The sequence below is a fragment of the Halichoeres trimaculatus genome, unplaced genomic scaffold (genome assembly GCF_033239565.1).
Source record: "Halichoeres trimaculatus isolate MK-OKI-2021-1 unplaced genomic scaffold, fHalTri1.1 fHalTri1_scaffold_2, whole genome shotgun sequence".
Taxonomy (NCBI): Eukaryota; Metazoa; Chordata; class Actinopteri; order Labriformes; family Labridae; genus Halichoeres; species Halichoeres trimaculatus.
In genome coordinates, this window is record NW_027437180.1 from 3,422,596 (window position 1) to 3,437,733 (window position 15,138).

General features: G+C 41.8%; 1 protein-coding gene across 1 annotated transcript in view; it reads right to left on the bottom strand.

Annotated features, from left to right (window-relative positions):
- Nucleotides 1-4,843: 4,843 nt before the first annotated feature.
- Nucleotides 4,844-15,138, bottom strand: part of LOC141805834 (neuronal membrane glycoprotein M6-a-like) — a 47,708-nt gene continuing 37,413 nt past the window's right edge. The window contains exons 5-7 of the mRNA XM_074691035.1: nucleotides 10,470-10,546; nucleotides 10,314-10,379; nucleotides 4,844-5,402 (exon numbers count right to left, since the gene is read on the bottom strand). Of these exons, the coding sequence (XP_074547136.1) occupies nucleotides 5,250-5,402; nucleotides 10,314-10,379; nucleotides 10,470-10,546 (296 nt within the window). The 3' untranslated portion in view covers nucleotides 4,844-5,249. The remainder of the gene's footprint in view (nucleotides 5,403-10,313; nucleotides 10,380-10,469; nucleotides 10,547-15,138) is intronic.

The window sequence follows — 15,138 nt, forward strand, 5'->3', positions numbered from 1 at the left end:
CTCCTGCAGACTGAAGGGCGCAGCACTGAAGGAGCAGCTCCAGTTTTTACCCGGCCTTCATTACAGATGGTGCTTTGGCTGCGTGAGCCGCACAGACTGCTTGTTGCTAGGTAGCATGCGGCTTTGCTTCTGCATCAGCGACTCCTGAGCGCGCGCACAGGAAGTCGCACATGAGTCACTTTTCAATACAAGTAGCTGCGGTGTGACTGCAGCTCTAAAAGAACAGAGCAAAGAAGAGGATGAGAGCAAGAGGTGGGTGCAGGATGAAGAGGGGAGGGTGGGGGTGGGTGGCCAGAGCAATACATTACACCACGTCTGCAAATCTGCTTTATTAGGAGAAACAATAGAGAACACCATGATCATATCACTGAAGACTTGCATTCATGCACTTTAATGCCAGAAGTTGATGGTTCACGTCTTGATTTCTGCTACAATATATTGCTCTGGTGGTAAACAACTGAGCAAGCAAGCTAGCTTAGCAACACCATTAGCAACAGGAACCGCAATTACTGCACACTGAAAAGGTGAGAACAGAACAAAAACAGCAGAACAGCGCCAGTGGAAAAGAATGACTTTTTTTTTTTTTTTTTTTTTTTTGAATGTATTGTTTTCATTAAATTATGACCATTGAATGCATAACCATGCCACAAACAACAACTAGATTCACTGTCTTTTTTTCTATTTTTTTAAACCTAGAATAAGATTATCTTCATTATTATGAGTTCATTCGTTTTCATCTTTGTTTATCTTCAGGTTATAACCAATGCTGCAAGACTATACACAGGTCCCTCGGTGGGGATCTCAATGCACTTACACACCAAGAATAAGAGAGAGAGAGAGCTCACAATGGTCAATAAGTGCACAAAAAACTATTTTTTTTCTTTTATCTGAGGTTAAAAACACTGACATGACATCCATTGTCAGGCAATGAAATGATAGAATACTGTTACTGTAAAACTAGACCCTTAAAAATACTGACTGTACGCAGCCGGGACGCACCTGAACAGGACACGAGTCTGGTGGAGCGCCCCCCTCAGGGACACGGTGGTACGGGTTGAACATTTCTGTTCAATTCAGCTGCGTTCACACGACACACAGAGCCAGGTGTTTGTTAGCATGTTTAAACAGGTCTATCTCTGCTGCAGAGCGGGGTTGGATAGCGGCCTCTGGTTTTGTGAGTTTGGCTCATGCTAATCCTCCGCATCACAGCTCTGTCTCCTGCTTAGTGAAGACTGGGGCGCCATCTTGTGGCCATTGCTGTCCCTCAAACAAGGTTAAGTCTCCAATGAGGACATTAGCAGCCCTTGTGGCACTTTTGGGTACTGCATCAATTCATAGTCAATGAAAAGACTAGGTGTAGGCTAATTATTCCACATTTCATTGCATCAATTAACTTTAGAAAGCTGCAGCATCCAACACAAACAATCCAAAGTTTACTGGTGTTTACATTTGCATGAAGCGATCATTGTTTGCAAAAATAAAAAAGTAAAAAAATCTAAGAGCCTATAAATTTCTGAAAACAGGCTAGCATATCACTGTCTGAAAGAACTAAACTTGTCGCCAAGCTGTAGCTTGAGTGTTAATTTGGTGCAACCCCTTTTTTTCTTTCGCTAGACAATTTTAAATCTTCATCTTGCAGGAACACAAAACAACAGACTTTGTTTTTTCCCGTCTGAAAGTCTGTTTGAAACCTGTGTTTGTGTGTGTGTGTAAACGCAGCTGTGTAGGGAGCAGGAGTTCAGGACATTGCGACTGAACCGCCTCCTCCAGACTCTGTAACCGAATCATTCTCCCGGCTGCTCACCTCGACTGTTTCACATATATGTATATCTTTATACAGAGTTAATGCAGGTACAGTGCTTTAAAACTGCCCACACGAAATAAAAGAGGAAAAAAAAACACGTTTCTTTTTTCTCATTAAATGATTTCACATTTAAAAAGTTTTAAAAGTTGATAATAAAATAGTGAAATGTTATCGGTGAAAAGTAAAAGAGCAAAGAATTATGGCTCAGAGTGATGGCGGTGGTGGACTGTGAGTGTGTGTGTGTGTGTGGATGTATGTGTATGTGTGTGTGTGTGTGTGTATGTGTGTGGATGTGTGTGCTGGTAGTCTCATCGGATCAAACCCTTCATCACCACCTTTCTCACTATCATCATCATCATCATCATCATCATCAGCACGGTCATGGTTCCCTCTCAGTCGTCTCTACTGGCAGATAGAGAATCGTCGCTTTCCTTCACAGTTAAACCAGAACAGAACAAACAACCCTCTGAAGGCGTGTTCACACAAAGAGTGGGACAAATTTCTTTTTTTTTCTTAATTTTTAAGAATCCTCACACTCGTCTGGCTGCAGAACGATGTATGTGTGTGTTGCAGTGAGTGTGTTTTCCCCATGTTAGCATGTTAGCCACATCTACAGCAGGGGGACAACCTGCCCAATCAGCCTCATTAACACAGTCTTAACCTTGTCTATCTACAAAAATGTGCAGATTTGTACAAAGTTCAATCTTGGGCCTTGCCGGGTCTGTTTGTGGGATGTTAAGCGACACACTTGTTTGACTTCGGCATATCAGATCTCAATCTCAAAGCTCTTTAGTTTTGTTCCGTTTTGGCACAATAAATGTGAGAATCAACACCTCTTCTCTTGTTTCTGCACAAAGAAATCTGTCTCACTTTTGTCCTGGACACACCTTTATGCTAATGGTTCAAAATAAGTTAACATAAATAATAAACAAACATCAGAGCCCTGCACACGCATTTTAACTTTCATTAAAGCTTAATCTCATAAACGACGTGAGAATTTAATCACAACCGCTCAAATTTTCCTACTAAAAAAAAAGGAGAGAGTAAAATTTAGCCTTCGACCAGAATGATCACATTCAAGGCGATCCGTAGCGTAACACATAATGCAGCCAATCAAGAAGCACCTGAGGAGTTCATTAAGATACCAAACATAAACTCTGACAGCTTTTAAAGCCAGTCATCTCTCTGAAGCTTATGAGCTGGAACTTCATTCACTGGTCCTCATTCTCTAAAGACACACCTCCAGCTGAATCCACGGTGCTGAGTCCACCTGATCCCCTCAGCACACCCACACCTTCATCCTCTCCTCATCCCATCACACCTGTCCGTGTCATTCTCCTAACTCTGAACACCATCTGGACGCCCGTCCTGTTCAGCCTTTCCCAGAATTCACAGTAACCCTCTGCTCCACCTTAAAGTCAGTATCAGTTATTCTTAAATTTAGCTTATTTATGAACTGGAGTTTTGGTCACATTAGGGCTTGTTTAAAAACAATAAGTTACAAAAATAAAGAACAAAACATGACTATGAAAATTCTCAACATGATTGGTGCATACGCATGTGTTTGTGTGTCTGTGTGTGTGTGTCTTTGTGCGTGCAGAACCACTGAAATACAGAATCATCACAAGGAAATGTGAAATTGTTACAACCAAACGCCCTCCCCCTCCCATACACACACCTGCCCCACTTACGCGCCCCCTCCCCCCCCTCGATGCTAAACTTACACATAAATAATACTGATCCAAAATGTGGCAAAATTTCCAAAAAGTGAGAAAAAACATTATTTATCAGACTGATGAGAACACGTTAAAAAGACTTTGTGCTGCTAAGATGTGCTGTTTCTGAGGACAAATCACAAGTTTGTACAAATCAGGGATGAAAGAGGAGAAGGAGGAGGAGGAGGAGGAGGAGAGGAGGAGCCCTGTTTCAGCAGCTGTCTGAAGTGGACTGTGTCAGTGCTTTTATTTTGAAGGGGCAAAGTGAGTGAGAAATGCCCAGGCCGGGGATTAAAGCAATGCTCTGAGAATTAACAGGATGTTGGACTTCAGTTCATCTTCACATTTTGTCAATTTGTAATTTTTAAATCTTTTTCAGCTGATGGAACTTTTCCTCCTGCCTTTCTTTTTGTTTCAAACCAAACCTTGTTCAGAAAACGTCCACGTTCAGGAGATACAGTTAGTAACAGGATCTGATCAACTACTGAAACTGGGCTCGACATGAAGAGGTCACAGAGGAGAGGGGGAGGAGGAGGAGGAGGAGGAGGAAGGGGAAGAAAGAGGGGGGAGAGATGGGGGGTGGGAGTTAGCAAAGCTACCCATTTACACCTGGCAGGTGCAAACATCCTCGGGAACCGTTTTTCTCTGCAGTACCAGTCATCATAATGTGGCGAAACGACACGACACGGCATGACACCACCGTACAACACTGCCTGCACAACACCGACCATACAGCCACATCTATGTGTGAATGTGTGTGTGTGTGTGTGAATGAGTGTGTGATGTGTGTGTACTGCAGGGGGGGTGGGGGGTCCAGTGACATCGCCCCTTAGTTACACGATGAATTCACAGACACCAAACTCATCCTCATGTCTGGGGTGGTCGGCCGACCTCGGTGCAGCACGTTGGCGGGTTGAAGCTGGAGAGGGCGCTCAGCGTGTAAAAATAACCGCTCTTCTTTGGGTCATCTGCTCATTTTTTTTTAACTTTTTGGTCTCATTTTGTTAGTTTTATGTGCTTTTTTTTGTCAAACGTGTTGCTTTTATCAACTTCCTCTAGATTAGGTAGCATTTTCATGTTTCATTTTATTCTCTTTGTGGGATCTGAAGTGATCTATAGACACTGTTGTGTTTTTTTATGCTCAGTTTACTGGGAGTTGACGGAAGTAGAGATTTAACTAAAGCAGGAAAGTTCTTCTTGTTCTGCATTTTCAGCGCCAAATTGGCTGAAACAATCAGAGCAGTCAGAATAAAATGTTCATTTAAAAAAACAGGGCAAAATGAACGGCCTCTGTTGTTTATATCCATATTCATGAATCTGATCTGGGAGTTGTCTTCTGTTGAACAGACTTTCAGAGGTTTCAGGGTAAACGACGGCCTCTCAGCCCTGTTGACCATGATGCTCTTGTTTTTTAAGTTAAAAATTTAGTGTTTTTGTTTTTAATCAGGAGCAGAGGTTAAAAGGGGTTAAAAACCTTAGAAAAATGAGCCAGTGATGTGCTGCAGACATGAGGATGATGATGGTGTCCATGTGTTCATCTACCTTCTTCATTCCTTCATCCTCTCTGTATGTTTGTGTCGTTTGTTCACTTGTTTATGTTTTTGTTTATTTCCTCTTGTTTTCATGTCAGGCCATGTGTGTGTGCATGTGTGTGTGTGTGTATCATATTTCGTGTGTCTGACAGGTTAAGTGTGTGTGGTGAGTGTCATTTCTTGCAGGTGTGTGTGTGTTTATGTGTAGGCATTGAGGCGTTCTTTGGAGCGTGTAGAGTGGATGTCGTGCAGCTCCTGCTCCTCCTTCGACTTGATGTCCTCGTACTTCTGCATCCGGCTGGCGTCCTTCAGGTAGCCCCAGTTGGCAGCCAGAGCCATCAGGAAGTGGACCTGAGGAAGAGGAGGATGAAGGTGGACTTAGATACAGAGCACAGGTTTGAAGAAGACAGTGACACTTCCTGCTCTCTGTGGTGGCTCAGTGACGGACAGAAAGAGCTTCCAGACTGGTTTCTATGGTGATTTCCCCACCGCAGTTCTAAGCAAGAGTCTGTACGATAACAGCAATAATAGTAATGTAAATAATAATGCTAATAATAATGCTAATATTAATGCTAATAATAATGCTAATAATAATAATAATAATAATAATAATAATAATAATAATAATAACAATCAAAATAATAATTATAATTATAATGGACTTTATTCATATAGCACTTTTCAAAAACTTAAAGACACAATACTGTTAAAATCAAAATAAGCAATAAACACAAGTCAAACAAATCTGTTTCAATGTGACTGCACCGCCACCTTCTGGCCCATCATCTCATGCACACTGTCGTAAAGATGTGACTTTTATCCAGGTGTGTGTTTGTTTTTGAACATTTTTTTTTTGTTTAAGACAACTTCTTACTGGATACAACGCACCAAGGTAAGATATTAATCAGTTAATTAATTAAACAGTTATTTAGCACTACTGTTTGAAACGTGACATCAAACAAATGTTTTAAGTTTGTACCATACGTCAGCAGCCAGCTTTATGTAGCTCTATTGACAGCCCAGTGCTCTGATGTATCTGTAGGCTAACATGACAAGTAAACACTGTCAGTTTGTAATTAGTGTAGTAGCTGTTTATATTAAGCTTAGCTAAGCTGGGTGCTGTGAGACATGTCTGTAATGTGTAAGGTTTGTGAATCCTGGTCATGTCCTGCCAGTCATCTACCAAGCAGAGCTAACGTAACCTCACTCTTCATTTTATTGATAGACTCTCAAGTTTGAACAGACCACTGCAGAATAACTGCTGACTGTGGGTTGGAATCAACTTTAGCACAAACAGTTTAGCCCTTTTAGCCTTTAGCCTGTGTTTTTGGCTCCAGCTCATATTTCAGACTTTAGCTTGTGTTTAAACCTTTAGCTTGTGTTTAAATCTTTAGCCTGGGTTCAAGTATTCAGCTTGTGTTTTAATCTTAAGCTTGTGTTTTAGCCTTTAGCTTGTGTCTGAGCCTTTAGCTTGTGTCTTAGCCCTTAGCTTGTGTCTTAGCCCTTAGCTTGTGTTTAAACCTTTAGCTTGTGTTTTAATATTTCGTCTGTGTTCAAGTATTCAGCTTGTGTTTTAATTTTTAGCTTGTGTTTTAGCCTTTAGCTTGTGTCTGAGCCTTTAGCTTGTGTCTTAGCCCTTAGCTTGTGTCTTAGCCCTTAGCTTGTGTTTTAGCCTTAAGCTTGTGTTTAAATATTTCGCCTGTGTTCAAGTATTCAGCTTGTGTTTTAATCTTTGGCTTGTGTTTAAGCCTTTAGCTTGTGTCTAAGCCTTTAGCTTGTGTCTTAGCCCTTAGCTTGTGTTTTAGCCTTAAGCCTGTGTTTTATTATTATGCCTGTGTTCAAGTATTCAGCTTGTGTCTTAGCCTTAAGCTTGTGTCTTAGCCTTAAGCTTGTGTCTAAGCCTTAAGCTTGTGTTTGAGGCTTTTGCTTTTGTTTTAGCCTTTAGCTTGTCTTTAAATCTTTAGTCTGGGTTCAAGCATTCATCTTGTGTTTTAATCTTTAGCTTGTGTTTTAGCCTTTAACTTGTATTTATGCCCTTAGCTTGTGTTTCAATCTTTAGCCTGAGTTTTACCTTTCACCTTGTCTTTTAATCTTAAACTTGTGTTGAAAACCTTAGCTTGTGTTTTAGCCCTTAGCCTGTGTTTCAATCTTTAGCCTGTGTTCAAGCATACAGCTTGTGTTATACTCTTTAGCCTCTATTTTAGCCTTTAGCAATCTCTCTCGTGTTTATCCTTCTTTTGCTTTTCTGTCCTTTTTCTCTCTGACAGTTAGGCTCTAGTGTCCACCATCATTACAAAATTAATCACAGAAATCATTTTCAGCAGAGAAAAACACAAATCTCTCTCCTCTCCACAAAACTTAATCAGTCAACGTGGTGTTGCCATAGAGACTTGGATGTGCTGTAAATCAATCCAGCCCTGCTCGACCTGATAGAGAAGCTTAGAGGTTCTGATAATCTCATTTTTGAAGTGTGGATTATGATCAGGCATATATCTAGAAGGGAGATTTTTATGACAGACAGAATATAAGATGAATCAATCTTTTTCACTCCATTCACCTTTGCTCCCTGGACTGGGCTGTCGTCAGGGGAAGGTAATGTTTACTCTGAGCTGTTTTCTTTATTCTTATTGGAGGATTCTACCACATTCTCCATTTTCACCTCAGTGCTGCTCTTTATACAATAAGACTAACATAAAAAACATGTGTTTTAATTTTAATATAAGACAGGTTTTTGTGTTTTAATGCTTCATAATGTTAGTGCTGTGTTCAGACATCAGCAGCTTGTCTGTGGTCCTCTGGTGCCCCCTACTGACCAAACACAGGATAACACTTACATCACTCCTGAGACATTTCTGCTTTAATCGTCATCACAGGTTATATAATCAAAGCTATGTGCATCATTGAACCCTCACCACTTCTTGCCTTTATAAAGTGTTTTTTTCTTTGTACAGCATGAGTAACAGAGCAAAGCTGCAGAGCTCTGAGTGTTTTCTCTTCAACATATCATCAGAGATATCTCACTGTGTAGTGCACACCAATCTTTCTTCTGATGTTGATAAGGAATCAAACACAGACATGGAAGGTTTGTTTTCTAAAATCAAAGAATCTGCAGCTCTGATCAGTTTTTACTCAGGTTATGGCTCAGATTCCAGTTATCCTTCTGTGACTGCTCATATGTATTTTAGATCAGGTTTTCTCTGACTGAGGAGCTGAAATGACATATTTCATCCTCTGTTTGCTGTTAACTAAGCAGCAGAATCAGTCTTTTTTAACCAAACACACTAACAGGGTTTGTCTCCGATGAATCTGTAGCTCTGACATCCCCCTCACAGGACAGAAGCCTTCCTCCCATCCGCCACAAAGCAGAAATGAATCTGATTCATCACTCTCAGCGCAGGCTGTCAAATCAGACGTCTCCTGTTCTGCGGAGCGTCTTTGCTCTTTGAAAGCTTCACATTTTCTCTCTGTGATGGAGAGCTGTGCTGTGGAGGAGGTGCAGAGTGTTTCTGGGAAAGACTCCAGCTCCCCGTGACTCTGACCAGGAATAAACAGCCAGAGAACAGGGATGGATGTGAAACAAAGCTCTGTGAGGTGGACAGGAGAGAGAAGCAGCAGCACAGGTTCATCCCTGCAGGATGCAAATAGAGCAGGAAGCTGATCTGTGCACACTTCATATAGACGGCCTTCACAGGTGGATGACTCACCGTCTATATTACTGCAAATCTCTCAGTAGGTGGGCTAGAGATCTTAATATTTCTGAGTCAGATGAATTTTCTCCAGCTGCTTCCTGGTTCCTGAGGCTGAGCACAGCCTGGTTTGTCGACCTGTTAGCTTGGTTTGGTATCAGGATTTCCCTGATGCTCACCAACTCCCCTGATGGACTGGCTCCATCAAGTCCCAGTTTCACTGTAACTAACAGAGCTTAGCCTTCCACAGCCACAGGAACCCAGATCAGCAGTTCATGCTGTGACTTAGGCTGTATTCAGACCAGAAAAGTCCTTTCGGTGCACTTGTTTGGTCCGGGCCAAAAGCAGACTTTATTTTTTTCATTTGGTGTGGTTCGTGTTCAGATCGTACTTTTTGCAAGTGGACTATATTCTGTAAACACATCCACGTGTGTGAGGATCAGTGCTCTCATTGGACAGCACTGACAAAGACGGCACACAGAATACAGACCTGGAAATGGAGGTAAACATGTGTTTGTGCTCTTATTAGAGCTGCAAAATCATTTTCAGTTTCAAGAGCAGCTCCTTCAAAGCAGGCTTAACAACACCTTTTCAAATTTTGGAACAGCGAAGACGAATGCGCGCAGCAAGGAGATGCTATGCTCTGCATGTCCTGAACCACAACATGCTAGCAACAGCGTGACTAAACAGAAGACAGAGGATCAGGTATGAACCAAAGACGGTTAGGTTACGGTGGCTTTATAGGCCCAAAAGGCACATGTATCCTGTGGTTAGTTTGGATGGACCTTGGTTTGTATTCAGACCTGCACCGGAGAACCGCAATCATGTCGTCCATCTTTTCACACAGCATATCCTTTCAGACTAAATCATTACTCCCGATCCAGGAACGAGTGATATCATTCTGTATTTATAACAAATATATTAATCTCCATATTTATCCAGGGATTAAAAGAATCATATTTCATGTTTTATGGTTTTGTTTGTCCCTGTAAGTGTTTTAATTTATGTTTTTATTGCATTCCTTTTCAGAAACTTCAAACTAGGGCTGGACTATTAATCAGATTTTAATCATGATTTCAATTTTGCCATCTGACAATCATAAAAACAATATAATTGAAGAAAAACAATTAATATGCCACACAGTAAAGATGTATACAAGTTCCTGTGCTTCATAGCTCTTCTGTCTTCCATGTGCAGCCACAGCGAGTGTGTGTGACTTATGAGTATCAATAATACTTTATGTGCCACTTGCTGGTTCTTTAAAGTTGTATTTAAATCAGTACTGAAGTTTTTGAATAAATGAATAATTGTGTATATTAATTGTGATTTCGATATCACTTGAAATAATCAAGATTCTTATTTTTACCATAATCGTCCAGCCCTACTTCAAACCTTTCTTGATATCCTCCAAATTAAATGTAAATCAAAAAAACATGATAAATGCATACAGATGTCTCTGTGTAAAACCTGACTCTCAGCGAGGAGAGTGTGAGGTAAGGAGTGAGCTGAGGAAAGGTCACAGTGATCAGTACTAATTATCGCTGTAGGGCTATCGTGCGTGTGTAATGATCCTCACCATGGCAATGACAGCAGCTCCTGCTCCCGCCAGAGCGCAGACAAACAGGTGGAAGGTCAGGTCCAGCTGCAGGACAAAGCACAGAGTCAGAGTCTGCTCTTTGAGTTGAAACCAGCCCAAAGACTAAAGTTCCCCTCCTCTGTCTCTGTCTCTTACCTCGTTGGATTCACACATCTTGAAGAACTTCTCAGATCCTGTGCACACCTTCCTCTCCTCAGAGATGGTCACGGCTCCTGATGAACACAAAAACAAACTCTTTACCAAGTGCAGCTGAATGATGTGAAGACCCTCTGCAGGCCTGAACTAGTCTCTGTTTTTATTCATGGGAACAGTTTTCAGTCAGACCACAGAGAGCAGCTGCTGGGAATTTTTCATCCCTTCCTGTATGACCTGCAGGTTTCCCTTTGAGAATGATTTAGACACAGTCATGACTCTGCTGCAGGGGGTGATGTGCAGGTTGAGCAGCAGGGGGCAGTGTTACAGGGACAGCTTGGTGTATAGTGTTTCCTGTTTTTGAGTGAGCATCCAGGAGAACAACATGGTGGAAGGTTTGATTACTTTAAACTACACCACTGCACCCCTCAAACCCAGGATTATGTCCTGATGACAGAGGGAGAGTTGTAAACAGACGCCACAGGACTAATTCTTCTCAGAATGTGTCCGACATGCTTTGTTTTTACCCTTGAAGTGCCGACAGCTTGATCAATAACCTTTTCAACCCTGACCCTGTCAATGATCTCTCTGAGCTCTCTGAGACAACGATAGAGGTGATTAAAGTTTCGTACACACAAGAATTCGGAATGAGTGACTATCTCTTATGAATCGTGGGTTCTGTTTTTGGACTGTTATTCTGCTCTTGTGTGTTTAGCAAAGGAAGTAGCAAGTCATCGCTTTGCAAGTCTCAATTAGGTAAGTCTCAAATCTTTAAACCCGAAGTCTCGAGTCAAGCCCCACATAAAGACAAGAGAGGTCGAGTCTAGTCCAAGTCACAGGCTTGGAGTTTTCCAGTCAAGTCACAAGCAATGTTTACCAAATAAACTGCCGTTTTAACGATGTACCAATCTATTAAATTTAACAAATACACTTAATGCATTTTGAATTTTTTTATTTTTTTAAATAAAACCAGCATGACAAAACTTTCTTTGTGGTCTTGTCACAGATAAAGACGCAGTTGAGACAAACGCTGCTACAACTTAAACGACTAGACAGTAACAAGTACTGTTGTATCAAATGGGTGCTAAGCTAAAGCTAGCCAAAGCATTATATCGTGTTGCAAGTTTTTCACCAATGCCTTTTTTGTTTAAGACCTCACAAACACTAACACAAAAATAATAAAGCTTATCCAATGATGTCTTTTTTAGTATAATAGAGAGTGAAGATAAAGAAGATAAACTGTGATAATTTGTAATTATGCACACTCTGGCCACCCCTTCTAATGTCGCACCCCATGACACCCCATTCTGAAAGTCTAGGCACGCCCCTGCACAGAGGCACATAGTAACATTGGTAACAGCGGTATGAAGCTAACAGGCTTTCAGGTTTGTGCAACAAAAGCTGGAGGAAAATTCCTCTCTTGATTTTTAAAGACTGAGGGGAAAGTAGAAAAACTGCAGCTTCTGTCCCAGAGACAGCAGAAAGGTGACTCCTGAAGGAGCACGAGGAGGTTTAATGATCAGCTGGTGTGATCAGGATGGAGTTTACAGTAAAAATAAACCACACAGAGTATTGGGGGGACTTCTGCTCATGCTACTTTATGTACGGATAGAAACACTGCGATGCAGCACAGAAAACCAAAGTTTACTCTGCGACTCAGTATATTTATGATGCGACTTGCATCATTACAGCAAATAAAGCATAGAGCTAGATGACAACACCCATCTGTAAACACTGCTTAATGATCAAAGTCAGGGTGGAATTGATTTTCTCCTGTAACTGTGTGTTTTATGTGCGTCCATTGGGGTGGAATTCTGCCGTGCCTGATGTAGAGAGCTGAGAAAGACCTGCTCTGACTGTTATATGTTTGCCCACCATTTGATCCTACCATGGGTGTGAGTTTTAGTTAAGGCAATTTTGGTCACATGTACAAGGGCCCAGTACAGTTTCACATTTGTAGTGGAAACCCTGGATCTTGTTATTTGGGAATGTGAATGAAACTATCCCCAGTAGCATCCTGGTGTAGGTCACTGCCCCTTTTAATCAGTCTGGTGCTCACAGAAATGTAATCCACACCCTTGTTGTTTGTTTTCAAACTATTGGACATCAATAGATGCACATAATTACCCTCATGAATACTTGAATGGGAAGATATTGTCAACTGGTGTCAAAAGTCATCAAAATTGTGACTCAAGTCTAAGTCACATGATCTGAGTCCACACCTCGGGTGTTTAGGCCCACACCTCTTTAAAAGAGACAATCTTTAATCTGTGGACACACCTCAAACCATGTTCTTTCTTTAGACAGAGATTATGTGTGACTTCCACAAGCAGATATTTCTGACTCAGACTCCTCTGTGCATCCAAAAACACATTAGGATCTGAAAAGTCCACAAAGGGGCTGTGTTTTACTGTCCTCACTCCTCTGAGTCCCGGTGAGCTGTCTTTCTTTATAGAGTTGCTAAACTCTTCCTGGTGGCACATGGTACTCTGTGGGTTTTCACCCTAATCTGGCTGTTTGGTTGCACTCACACAGGCTTTTCCATCATGTAAGCCAGTTTGGTGATTTGGGGAGTTGCCATGAATGCTCTGAGCAGGGACGCAAGCGAGTCAGTTACTGAGCAGTGAGAAAGATCTGGAGCCTATCACTGCAGAGACATTCTTCAGTGGCACAAAATGCTGAAACAAACTGCTGATCAGCTCATCTGAGTTTTTTCCTGACCGTTGGAAAATGGATAAACCTTTGAAATAACTTCATCCTGAGTGCTGAATGGTTCTGTTTCAGTTAGTCTTGGTGTTTAACATACCCGGGTATCTTTGGTCACCTGGCCTCACTCTGACAGAGCAGATGGTGCTAAGCGGTCACATGAAATCAACGCGGGGTGTCTCTGAGCGCTTCCTCATCAAAGGTGAGCGGATATCAGTGTATGACCAATCACAGATAAGACTGATTTCAGCAAATTATAACAGATCACAGACTCAGAGGTGGCTGAGACACACTCCAGACTCAAATCTACACAGCTTCATTTTCTAAATGACTACTGGAGGAAAAATAACCAAGTGTGTCCCATCATTAGTGCACTACAAACTGTTCCGTTTCAATGTCTTTGAATTATTTTGTGGCACAGTGTATTTTTGGATCAAATTTACAGCCGTGATAAGGAGGAAGTGATTTGCATATTATTTGCATATAGTTGACAGCGCAGCACTCAGCTGGACCATCGACTGTATTTTACAGGACCTGTGAGACGCTAAAGCGTTAGACATCCACAAGTCCACCTGAAGCTCTCAAACCACAAGTCAGTCAGTCTTTTTCTGCCTTTGGTTTTAAAATGATGTAACAAGTGTGCAGAGGTCCCGGGAAACAAGCTAGTCAGTGTTAGCTGATAGGTGTCTTGTCTGTTCATATCACTTTCCCATGTTTTCTGACATAAATAAATAAATAAATAAATAAATAAATTTCTAAGCAGCCATCTGCTGGAAGTTGCTGTTAAAAGCAATTTTGAAAGGCCCCATGGGGGTTGACCCATGGGACAACAAAAGATACTATTAAAAACAGCCAATTTGGAAACTGTTAATAGATAACCAGTCATGGTTATGGTTATGGTTAGGATTAATTTGCATGGGTAAAATGCTGTTTCAAGGGGTACAAAATGTGTGACACAGTCTGTATCTTCCAGTTTAGTTTCTGCAGAGCTGAACCTCAATAAATTGGTGGACCCAGACTTCTGACTCTTGATTGGACTCAACACTTACTGCAGTTTTCAAGGATTGGACTTAGACTTTAAAAGTTTGAAGTTTAGCAGTCAGATGCAATGGGGCCTTGGCCTTGAAGCCCCCCTTCAGCTTCAGCCTCCAGAAAAGATATAGCAGGAAGTCCACCAATTACTCTTGATTTTCCACTGACCGGGTCAGACTATGGTTCCATGTGCTAGGCTGTATCTCCAAACATGAAACCTTTCTAATTCCAGAGTAAAGCCGCGTTTCCACCAATCAGTCCGGGTCGGTTCGTCTCGGTACGGTGCGCTTTTAGCGGCGTTTCCACTGACTCATCCCGGGACGGATCCCTAAAAACCGAGACGAGCCGTCCCACTTTTTTGGGACCCTTTCCTATGGGTGCCAGACTGAACCGATCCGCTCTCGGAAGGTGGAGCAACAACACTGCAGACCGTTGATTGGTCAAAAGAATTGTCACTTACCCCGACAGCGGTTGCATTTCTCCTGGCAGCTCACAGACTTCTCTGAAACAAAGCTTAATTGCACTTTGTAACAGAGAGTTACATGAAAATCACAGAGAGGATGAAATGCTGCATGTCTTCCATCCGTGCTCTTTGTTTACTGCGTCGCGTTTTCTTCTTCGTTGGATTTAATAGCGAGGTAAGCTGCTATGGCATCGCGCTATTGTTTACCAGCTGCGGCTTCCGGCTTACACGCCGCCCACCACGAGAGGGTACAGTTTGCTGTGGAAACGCAAACGGGATCAGACCTAACTGCCCCAAACCCTCCCAAACCATACTGAACCGACCCAAACTGCTTGGTGGAAACGCAGCTTAAGATGCCTGTTACTTGTACTGCTCTTAGTTTGTGTTGTTTTTTGTGAACTTAGTCTCAACTTTGCAACATTAAACAAACAAAGACAAAAAACGAAACAGAAAAATCTTGTATGGCTAATG